The 12,688-nt window shown below is 36.0% G+C and overlaps 1 protein-coding gene across 2 annotated transcripts in view; it reads right to left on the bottom strand.

Annotated features, from left to right (window-relative positions):
• Positions 1 to 3,761: 3,761 nt before the first annotated feature.
• Positions 3,762 to 12,688, bottom strand: part of mipol1 (mirror-image polydactyly 1) — a 97,033-nt gene continuing 88,106 nt past the window's right edge. For both annotated transcript variants that reach the window (XM_051132649.1, XM_051132648.1), the window contains exon 14: positions 3,762 to 4,970. In XM_051132649.1, coding sequence (XP_050988606.1) covers positions 4,904 to 4,970 — 67 coding nt within the window. In that variant the 3' untranslated portion in view covers positions 3,762 to 4,903. The remainder of the gene's footprint in view (positions 4,971 to 12,688) is intronic.

The following is a 12,688-nucleotide window of genomic DNA, read 5'->3' on the forward strand; positions in this document are numbered from 1 at the left end:
CTTGTAAAATACTTGTTGTGATCCCTAAACCTGTAGTTCCCCCTTTGTGTTACAACGTGCACGAATGAAGGTCAACTTTGGTCTTGTTGCTGGTATAAAAGCGATGCCCCTGTCTGTTGCAGATGTATTTGAATGTTGTCATTTTACTCATTATTTTTGGGGTTTCCTTACCTCGTTTTGACAAAAACACTTCCCAATCTTGTATTGAAATAAATTAATCCAAGGTGGAAATGCATTGTGAATAAAATACGTATTTCTTAATCAAGCAAAACGTTTGTGACATTTTTATACAAACAGGTGAAAGGCGCATGTATGCATGCATTTTCAGTGAAATTTCATTCGCAACTGATTTTTTTTTAAAAATCTGATTTTCTTTACTTCGATTCATTTAAAAAAAAAAAAAAATGATTCTATTTCCTCTATTCCTTTTCCGCATTATTTTGTGCCCAATGCATGCTCATCGGTGACTTGAAACGAAATAGAAATAGATGCTGTTTTAATCAAATTGAATTCTCTGCTTTCAAAGCCAGCTTTTGGCTGAGCCCGTCTGGTTTTGACTTGATGTTGGTAAAAGACCAAGAGAAAATCCAAGTCTAACACACGCGCAGCCTCAAAGACTCGCTTCATAAAAGATCCGATCTCGTTTTAAATGGGATTTTAAACAATATCATAGAGAGGCCAAATCATCTTTTTGTGGAGCGTAACCTACATGATGGGCACGTGAACCTGAACAGATTTGACTTTGATCATGGTATTTTGTATACACGCATTTTGGCTGAGTAGCCGTGAAATTCATTTAATTATCTTGTAATTCCCCCCCGATGCGTAAATAAAATGGATAATTGACTTCAGGCTTGAGAAATCTCGATATACGGAGCCTGTAAAATAAGATTAAATACTTGATATTTGTGCTTTTATTTTAAATTCGATTTAAACAAAGACAACTATTTTTCCTCAAGTAGGATTCGATGCGGTCGATTTATCTGATACTGAATTACAGCTTGCGACAGAAATATTTAGCATAGTGACAATTGTAAAGTTATTAATAACTGCAATAATCGATAGTGAAATTTGTAAAAATATAATAACTTTAAATATTAGAAAATAAAATGTGACTCTTTTGGGAGGAACGATCTAATATTGTAAGGTTTAAAATCAAACGTTTAATATAATATCTCGTTCGCACGATTTGTGCATTATAAAACAGATCGATTTATATTTTATACAGGCCTATATTTAACTAAAAATGTCTGAATATCTAACAGAAACACCTGCTCACACATAACAAATAAATCATGTGGGGTTTATGGGATTGATTTGCCCAAATGCAAATTCAGATAAACTATAAATGCACTAATTAAAAATATGACACCATTAATTCTAAAAATTTTATTTAGCTCATTATGCTCGATAATGTACATTATTTAAAACAACTACAAGATCGATTTCATAAATCAAATCGCTGCCGTTAGTTGTGATTTGATTATGTATATTTGTTTCTCACATACTCACATGCTTTATCGGAAACGCTGATTATTTTAAATAATTTCTAAATCTTTGTGACACAAACCGTGACTCGTCAACGAGAAGCGGATGATAATAAAAGAAAAGCATTATGAATGCGCGCTGCCGAAAATCCAAAAACAAACCAACAGTTTACAAGGAAACACGTTTTAGGGAAAACCTCTTTACGAGTGCATTGAAAGGGATAACAAGCTATAATCATATAATTTAAATACTGGCATGTATAATTTAGGCACGCAATAATTTGCATTGGAATTTTATTGTTTGCAATTGACGCAGGGCAACACTGACCCGGTTTTATTTCTATATAACGCTTTTTGAGATTTATATGTTGCGTTGCACAATTAGTGCACGTCTTTAAACGAGCCGGGCATAACATATGCGATCAGCAGGCAGCGTTCAAACTTATGTGGCATTTCTCGTTCCCCCATCAAAAGCTCTGGCGCTTTCTTCAGCCTTATGGAGCAAAATTTCGACAACAATGCGCACGGCCCTTTAGTTCAAAGCGCCCATCAGCGGGTCTACCCGTAGACCTTTCTTCTCCCTCTTTTCATTCTGAGTTTGGAAAAGCACTACAGGGCCAAGGCGCTCCTAATACCTTCTGATGGGGATTGAATTAATTATCTCCAATAACACAATTGTGCTTGGCCAACGAAAAGAGCAAAGCAATACCCCTTCAGAATCACACACACGAAAGAAAGGCCCTTTCAAAGGGCGAGAGAGAGAAGAGGGAGAGATCTCTATCCGACATCAGCTTTAGAAGCAGCTGCTTTTCCATTAAAAATGATACGGGAGAAGTTTATTAGAGCTTTGTGCCCCTCTAATATGCATCGACCATGTCAGGTTGGTGGTCTCCCACTCCCCTCGTGGTGTTTCGTGTTTTGTGTCTTCATTATTCTACAGCAGGGGCTCTTGAAGAGAAACGGCCAGTTGGTTTCGTTGGAGTTTCACTGGGCGAATGCACAGTGCGTTTCTTCTCCTTCGTATTTTATTTCATTTATCATTCGACGATTATAGGGAAAATACTTTTGAAATAACGCAATATTTTAAAAGGCAAAATAGTTTTAATTTGCACTCTTAAAAATAAAGGTTCTTTATTTGCATCTATGGTTCCATGAAGAACCTCTTGCATCTGTGGAACCTTTATAGTAAAAACGTTCTTTAGATTATTAAAATATTTTTTCACACTAAGAAAAATGGTTCTTTTAAGAACTGTTTGCCAAAAAAAAAAAAAAAAAAAAAAAAAAAAAAAAAGGTTCTTCTCTTTTAGAACCTCTTACAAATATTTATATATTTTAAATGTATAATAAAAGATTTCATTCTATCACTTATCAAACTAAATATCAATCTCATCCAAATCAATAATGCACAATTTTAACATTCCAGTAAGCCTGATCAGAACCTGGGAAAAAGCAAAAACGTCCCATAGAAAATGTGCACTATATTTGTATAAATAAACAGCTACTATGAGAAGAACAGAAGCAGACAGAGAAAAAGAAAGAGCTTGAAATATTTGGTGTCGTTATAGCAACCGGATCAGTGATGCTTTTCTCTGAGGGTCATTCAATATGTGCAGGCGAAACACGGTTTTAATTAAAGCGTATAAAAGTTTTTTTGTAAGTCGATGATCACGCACACTGAATTTGGGGGTGCTAATGGGGCATTTCACTCCGCATGCCCCAATAAACACAGCCTCCAGCCTCCACACCCGCTCTGAACATCCACATATCAAACAAATCATTTACAACACGCACATCTCAAACAGATCATTTAAGAACGCACATCTCAAAACAAAAGTTTTCGGCCCGGGGAAAAAAAGTTGCACCATCAAAGGGCAAGCGTTTTCCATAGGGATGTGGCGGGACACCCAGGTTGTGCCATCTCCACGGTAACCTATAGGAGGAAAATCGACAAGCTTGTCCTGGTGTCGGCCGTTTATTTGAGGGGAGGGACACTCAGCGGCACGTCTGGCCTAAACAGCCCTTTCTTTATTCACCGGTGCATCTAACATATTTCTGAGTACATAATCGATCAGGCTGAAGAAGAGCTCTGCTGAAGGACGGACAGGGAAAGGCAACATTAAGCATGCTTATATAATTGTTTGGGGTATCTAGTCGTTGGTAAAGGTCGACAGATCTCTTCGGCCCATTTTATGTTTGAAAATTATCAGCATGCAAAGCACCTCCCATTAAACACTTGCAACACATGATGAAGAATTCAAAGAATCATTAGGGTTTTAATACTGTATTTAATATAGCTTTTTTTTTTTAAATACACAGACCTGCCATTCCATCAAAATACTGAATGTCTGATTTGGTTTTCCTTATTTTTTAAAAATTAATTAACAATTTTGGGTTATGATTTTACAATTATTAAAAGGAAAAAATTAAAAAGTTAAAAAAATAGAATAATTGCAAAAATTTCAACCCAGCACACTATTTAATATGTAGCTTGAATAAAAAGAGCAATGTTTGTTGGTTTGATTGAACAGCTGTGTTTAGAACATCATTATGTAGTTTTAAAATTAATTTTAATTAAAAAAACAAATTTTAAAAAAAGAGGAAAAATGAAGACTGATATTTTTCCTTAAAAAGACTTTTATATTTACTTAAAGTAAAACATAAATAAAGGGATTCATGCGAGTCGTGTAAAACAAATATTTAACAATTCTATAACTATATTCTCTATTAGTGGACTGCACAATTTGATTTGATGATTTAATTTTTTTTTATTAATTCTACAATTTCTATTTTCAATATATCTAAAAACACTAATTGATAAGCACAGAAACAATTAATTATTAAATAACATTTAAGAGTAAATGCTGAACAAGCGTTCGTGATCATAAATACTGATTGTATTTTGACTCTCTTTATTAATTTAGCAAAAAAAAAAAAAAAAAGTAAAATATCTATAGTCCAGTTTCTCCGTCAACAAATCCAATATAAAAAAAACCCAAGCTTGATCCAAAAATAGCTGGCTTTCTATGAAAAATAAAGTCTCAGTACCTCACAAAGTAATTGTCCAATCAAACCTCCCTTGTTTAACCAGACTTAACGTCACACTGCAAGTAAAAAAAAAAAAAATTGACCGAGACGAGAAGAAAGCGAGCAAGAAAGAAAACCTTTGGAGTAGCAGATAGTGTGGAGGTAAAGGGCTGGCAGCAGTAGTTTCATTGGTGACTGCAGAGAGAATGTGGTTAAACATTTACGATGGCGTTTCTGAGCCTGGGCTGGAATGAGAACAGGGCTGAGAGAAAGAACACCACTTCCAGCCTGTGTTTGCCCAGGCCAGGCTTCGGCTGTTTGCTCAGAGTTAAACGCTGCAGCCTGGTCACCAGATGTGGCCGTCTGCTCGGGTCGCCCGACGGCCAGTCAAGTCAGATGACTTTTCGGACACTGCCAGTGCCCACTTTCTTCCGTAACACCTCCACCAGCCGCTCCAACCTGAGACAGGAAAAACAGAGAGAGAGAGGGAAGGCAGAAATAAGTGATTGTGTAAATGAAAGAAGAGCAAGACAAACGCAGGCCAGCTCTTAGCTGTTTTCTCCTCACACAAGGGCGCTCTTGGAGGAACCGAAAGATGCGGAGAGTGGATGTAGACACTTCTTAAAGTGGGTGAGACATCCATGCTGGTGTCAATGCCCAAATCCTCCAAATATCCGCCTGCCTTTACTCCGGCAAACAGAAGCCTGTGTGTGGTGTCATGTGATTGGTCGGGGTGAGTAAACCTGTGCTTATGAGGGCGATGATCCCACAGACTCTGTGGAAATGGAGGGAGATCTGGATGGGTGAAGGGATTCTTCAGGAGCAAATGAATAATGGCAAACCGAAGCAGACCTGCTTCTCTCCATCCAAACAAATGCTGGTTCCGCTCCAAAAAAATATACTCTTCAGAAACTTTGTGACAATAGGCTAAATAATGTGATCGTACTTAAAATAGATGAAATCAGGCCTCTTAATTTACAAAACAAAATAAATCACTTAAAGTTATATTACTTACAAATGTGAATAACGGAACAGATTTCTGATTATTTTTTTTAAATTCAAGCAACAGAAACAATTTTAAAATCAACTTTTAATTTATATAAATAATATATAACAACATGTACCACAAAACCAGTCATACGTAGCACGGGTATATTTGTAGCAAATGATTGATTTTTCTTTTATGCCAAAAATCATTAGGATATCAAGTAAAGATCATGTTCCATGAAGATACGTTGTACATTTGCTACCGTAACTTAATTTCTGATTAGCAATATGCATTGCTAAGAACTTCATCTGGACAACTTTAAAGGCGATTTTCTCAATATTTTGATTTTTTTTTTTCACCCTTAGATTCAAGATATCCAAATAGTTGTATCTCGGCCAAATATTGTCCTATCCTAACAAATCATACATCATTTGGAAAGCTTACTCAGCTTCCAGATGATGTATAAATCTCAATTTCATAAAATTGATCCTTATGACTGGTTTTGTGGTTCATTCCAAACTAGTTTTGCTCATACATTTTATTGAAATGTAAACCATGACGTTTTTGTGTGTGCATAAAAATGACCAAATAAACACATGAAAACACATCTTAAAACAAATGGAAATTAAAATGCATTAAATATAAAATGTACATAAATTAGGGCTGTCAAAAAATTAATTGCATGCAAAATAAAAGTCTGTGTTTACATAAAATATGTCTGTGTACTGTGTATATTAATTATGTACATATAAATACACACATACATGTAATTATTTTCTTTATAAATATACTTTTCTTAAATATATACACACATCTGTGTGTATTTATATATACATAATAAATAAACACAGTACACACACATATTTAATCTAAAGGCAAACTTTTATTTTGCATGCGATTAATCATTTGACAGCCCTAACATAAATCTTAAAATAAATGGAAATGCATTAAATATAAAACTTAGAAGCAAATCTCGGAATTGTTCAGGTTACAATTTCTCAATTAAAGGTGACAGACACAAAAAAGAAAAAAGAAAACTGTATGCAGAAATTTCAGTAACTGATTTCAGATGACGCATGAACTAAACTACAAGATTTTTACACTCTATCAAGAAACTATATGGCACTGCTCAGTATTATGATTGCGTATCCAAAGTCTATATTCAAAGCCAATTTTTCAGTACTTACTCAGTGATCTGAAAATCAGACTTGAAAGTTAAATATTTAATAAATTAATAACAAAAAAATGCATGCATGACAAGAGAGAGCTCAGGACTGTTAAACCCAAGCTTTTTCAAAGAAAAAGAGCCGATAACATTGAGTTCAAGCGGTCTTACGACAACAAAGCAAGCCCAGCTCTATCAGAGCCTTCATAGAAATCCTGATAAGACGTGCTTAGCATAGCCAGCGCTAGTATTGTCTACTGAGGTTTCTTAGTCTTATCAAGTGAGCATATGGGAGTGGTCTGACCCAAGCCTTGCTCCCACCGAAGTCTCCACCTGTTTTCCCGCACAGGGAGATTGAAGAGCAGCCGCAGGACCATATGTATTTCTCAGAGGCCGAGAGAAATGCGTCACTTTGGGAGGAAGACGAGGGGGATGGGATGGTTCCAAACAGCAGACTAATATTTATAAAAGGTCACTGTTGCTAAAAGAACAGGCCACGCACATGAGCATATATACATATACAAGCAAACAGCCTTGTTCATATCGCACGCGCAATCCACTTCCACCCAAAACACACAAACATGCAGACAGACACCTCAAGGCTGTCTCTCTCCTCCATAAACATGCACGGAAACACCTTTCCCCTTTGTGTGCAAATTTTTTAGCGTTTTAAATATATTCATTAGCCTCCCTGTCATGTTTGCACAATTAACAGGTCTGCCTTTCCGTGGCAGGATCTCCAAGGTGTGCCTGTGGGCTGGGGAGGATTTGGTGAACACTGTTTGCAGAGAGTGGCCGTAAACCCAAACATACACGCGAGGGAAGAGCCGGCAAAAGCGTAAATCCCGATTAAGAATTCACCGAGTCGCAAAACCAACAATTCCAGCTCAAATAACACAGAGTAAACAGCAGCCGTGCATAAATTCTAAACAACAGCACGTTTTATGTATGGCAAGACAACATATCCATGTTTCAATGCAAAAGAAGATCCTGTTCGTAATCTATAATTATGCCACGACAACGTCTGACAAAAATGCTTACATGAAATGCTATAAGATCATGCTGATAACTCAGACGGCTATAGCAGGATTTTTAATCGGCGCACGGGATGCAGAACGGGACAAAAACAGGCCTGTGAGACTGTAGCATTATGGGACCTGTGTTATTTTGGTACCAGTGTTATAGTTTTTTTTAACATGTATTTATATATATATAGTGTTTATTATTATCCTAAAAAGTTTTATTTTTATATTTTAATTTAATTGTAGTGAAAGTTTTAGTAATTTTGTTGTTTGTAATTTTTATTATTTTAAATTATTTTTAAGTTTATTTTTATTTTCGTTTTTTGCAGTTTTAATTAGTTTTTGCTTTTATACACACCTGTATAGTTTAATTTTTTTTTATTTCAGGTTTAGTTTCAAATGTTTTGGTACATTAAGGGGTGCATTTTTGGTACATTTTTCATGCATCTGTCAAGTTTGAGATTTTGGGCTTTTTGGTTTATCATAAATTGTTTTTTTTAGACTAGTGGAAAGAAAACACCCAAAAGACACTGTTAAGTGTTTCTTTCATAGCACTTTATCTGTCTGTGTGAACAGATTTCAAGTACATTTTTAAATGCCATTTTCTCAAAATTAGTTTTTTCTCCTACACTGAGCCATAAATTTCCACTTCAGTAGCACTTACACACATCAAACTTTACATTTTTATTCCTGTCTATATCCTGAAGGTTTTTACAGAGGGATTTGTTCATTTATAATTTGCTTGATTATATACAACATTTTATTTCTCCAGAACTGTTAAAATATACTGTTTTCCGTCGGTTCTAAGTATTTTCTGACTTATGGAGTGACTTCCAGTGTTTAGATTGTTGTACTAGAAATGTATGCAAATTAGCACATAATTTATTAAATAATGCCTCATTTGCGTATTTAAACTTAACATTTTAGAAAACTTGTAATACAAAAAATGTTTGCAATTATCAATGTGATCAATCATATCTATCATTCTATCTATCATTCTGTCTATCTGTCTTTCTATCTATCTATATATCTAGTGAAATGTTTTTTTGTTTCAGTTTCAGTAAACATCCCTGTAGTTAGTAATAACCCTGGCTGGGACGTACCAGCCGCAGCCCATTTGTGGGCCGTCGGGCCAATGAAAAGGTCCTTTGTGCGCTTCTCACAGCCAAATTTGATTCAGCAGGTCATTAGACATTCAGCTCAGCTCTTCCGTCAATGGGCCTGGAGGAACGGCACTCAGGTGCCACATTCTGGGCCGGCGCTGGGCTTCCTCCTCCCTGGTTCGACCCGCTGTGGGAGCCTGGAGGCCGGTCGCATCACCCCTGCATTCTTCTCACCGCCATGCGACGAGGCCCACGTCAGAGCGGCTTCCCACAGGCTGACCGGAGCCCGGTGAGTGCAGGGCATCCATCTGAATGTCAGCTAGCGGTCAGGTGCGAGCGGCGCGGTTCCCCTCCCACTTACTGCGGACGATCCTAGTCGTACACACACGTAGATGCTGACACTCAAGTTATCTTTTGCTCTATGAGACAAAATAGTTGTCACCCTGACCCTAACCATCAATATATGTGTCCCTGGACCACAAAACCAGTCATAAGGGTCAAATTTTTGATATTTAGATTTATACATCATCTGAAAGCTGAATAAATAAGCTATGGTTTGTTAGGATAGGACAATATTTGGCAGAAATACAACTATTAGAAATTCTGGAATCTGAGGGAGCAAAAAAATCTAAATATTGAGAAAATCACCTTTAAAGTTGTCCAAATGAAGTTCTTAGCAGTGCATATTAATAATCTTTATTTTGATTTTTGGCATAAAATAAAAATTTATAATTTTGACCCACACAATGTATTTTTGGCTATTGCTACAAATATACCCATGCTACTTATGACTGTTTTTGTGGTCCAGGGTCACATATGAGGGCTCACTGTCAGAGAAATGTGTGGTTTTAAATTGCGTCACATTTATCGCATAAACTCAAATTATATATAGTTTTCCTGGAACACAAAATGCTGATTTTGTAAACAATCTTAATAATTCACATTATTTTCCATACAGGTCATACACGTTCAGAAAAATGTGCATAAATTGTACCTTTAGAGGTACAACAGCTCATCAATGTGGCAGCACCATCGAATGGACATCTTTGTACTTTATTTATCCCTAAAAGGTTCATAGTAGTAACTAAAAGGCACATTTTTACTACTCTAAGGTACAAATACACACCTTTTAGGGGTAGATAAGGTGCAAAGTTGTCACTTAAATGGCTAAAGGTACAATATTTGCATTTATTCTAAGTTTTTATAGTTAACAAACTAGAAACATAAAAACCTAAGCTTATTTTACTTCACCTAGTTGCCAAAATAACATTTCTCATTTTAGTTAATGTTCTAAAATAACTAAAGCTGAAACTAAAATAAAAATGTATAAAAAATATTTAGACTTTAAAAGACGTTCATTTAGAATTAAAAAGAAAACAGATAATATAAAAATAAAAACCAATTCAAACAGTATCTCACTGAAATAACACTTCTGAGAGTGTATGGTTGTCACACATGTGAAGCTCTAAAATAAAAAAAATAATAATCATGAAATAAATAAGTAAATAAATAAAAATAATAATATATAATAAAATCATAATGAAAACAGCCAAAAAGTAACATAAAAATTGTATGCTATATTTCAAGTCTTTTGGTATCATATGATGGTTTTGTGTGACTAAATTCAGGTTGTTTTTCTTTGAAAAAACTCATGGTCACTATGAACTGCCCTTGTACAAAAACATAACTCTTCAAAATATAGAAATAAATCCAGATGTGAAACGACATGAGGGTGAGTAAAAAAAAAAAGACAGAATTTTGTCTTAAGGGTAAATTTTTTCAAAGCTCATCTGAAAGCTATAAATAAGCATTGATGTGTGGTTTATTAGGATAGAAAAATATATGGCCGAGATACAACTATTTGAAAATCTGGAATCTGAGGGTGCAAAAAAAATCGAAGTATTGAGAAAATCACCTTTAAAGTTGTCAAAAAGTTTAGAAATATTTACAGTAGGAAATTAACAAAATATCTTCACTGAACACGATCTTTATTTAATATCCTAATGATTTTTGGCATAAAGAAAAATCAATAATTTTGCCCCATACAATTTATTGTTGGCTATTGCTACAAATATACCCATGCTACTTATGACTGGTTTTGCCATTTTGTTTTTGTCCAGGGTCACATTTTATTATCATTTACTCACCCTCATATCATTCCAATGCGGTTTGACTTTCTTTGTAACACAAAAGATGATATTTAGATTTTTTTTCCATGCAATGAAAGTCAGTGAGGTCCAGCATTTTTCAAAATCTTCTTTTGTGTTCCACAGAACAAAGAAAGTCTTGAGGGTGAATAGATGATGTTCATTTTTGGGTGAACTGCTCCTTTAAGAACTGATCTGGCACTAATTCAGGGCCTGGAGCAATAAATAACATGTTGATTCTCAGAATACAGGGAACTTGTTAACTTCCAGTAATACTACACAGAGACTCTTCCAGTAGTCCTGCACAGGGGTGAAATGAGCTATGCTGCAGACAGCAGTGACTCACACGACTGAACCTTGCACTGTGCACGCCGCTTGCTCAGACCAATGTACACAAACAAGCTGCTCTGATACACGCTTTGCTGTCAGGTGAGGATAGCAGCACCGGTCAAAGCAAAGTGCATTGTGGGATATGGAGTTCCATGTCATACAGCAGAGGCTGTGTGATCTTACCTCTGAAAATGGAAACCCTTCAGAGCGGCATGTGTAAACAGTGCACTAAAGTTCTGTCATTGTGATGGGGTGGTGGGGGGTTCTCTCTGTGTTTTGAGCACCCCCTCAGCTCAGCATCTCCACCCCCTTTGGTTAATTCATCATGTAAATAGATCAGCAGGCCGGCCTGTGTTTGCTTTGCGTGGGGAGCCCCCCATGTGAGCGAGACAAGAGGGAGAGAGAGGGAATATCAACCAGACGACCAGTTTTTATAAATGTACGAAACAGATCAGGAGGCCAAGGTTAGGGAGACTGAGACAATAAGCTTTAAGAACATCAAACAAGTAGAGGAATATCTCCAAACAGGAATAAACAGGCTTCTTTAATGGAACACAAAAGTGGAACTTTTGGAGAATGTGCATGCACTTTTAAATAAACTCCAAAAATGAACAAAAGCATCATATGATTCTAAATCATTTGGACTTGGGATGTACACAATAGGGATGTGCCCGAATCCGAATGCTGTGTTCAGAAAGGAACCCCTAAAGGGAATAAATACGAGATGGGAGGAAAAAAAAATATTTTAATGCTTTCTCTTGCTATTTTTATGTCTTTGGGTAATTATAATGTATATATGAATTGCGGACATAAGGGAGTTGCTGTTAATATGCAGGGCATTGAAATTGCTTTGGAATGCGTGCTCGCTTTTTACTTTCACTTTCGAGATTTGCGATCACATGTACTCTGTGTATACTATAGAGCGGTAGTACTTACCAAACGTTACAAGATTAGATGTTTGTCAGTGGTGCTCAGAATCTGCAAATCATTCGCCATTGTCCTATCAGTCATTTGTCTTTACTGTTTATGTGGTAAGTAGGGCTGCTCTTGACTAAAGATTTTTCTGGCGGACTAGCAGTCGTTCATATTAAGCATTAGTCACACGTTTATTAATCATAATAATGAGCCTTTAATTTGCCTACATACATAGCCTAATAAGTGCTCAAGTGCATGCAAAAATAGCTTGCCACAGCGCATCGGTTGATATAATAATTATGAATGTATCAGGGAAAAACAGCAAGGAGACTGCAGTAATAATTTGTTGATAAACTAGTGCTTTCTTTTCGGCTTAAGAGATAAAGTCGGTGACACTGACTCGTCATCTCCACAGTAATGGATGCGCCTGTATGCATGTTTTACACGGATTACATCTGAGAATATTGTTTTCTATTTGAATTGGTTGAATTAAACAGACATTTCACT

The sequence above is a fragment of the Labeo rohita genome, chromosome 17 (genome assembly GCF_022985175.1).
Source record: "Labeo rohita strain BAU-BD-2019 chromosome 17, IGBB_LRoh.1.0, whole genome shotgun sequence".
In the NCBI taxonomy this organism is placed as follows: domain Eukaryota; kingdom Metazoa; phylum Chordata; class Actinopteri; order Cypriniformes; family Cyprinidae; genus Labeo; species Labeo rohita.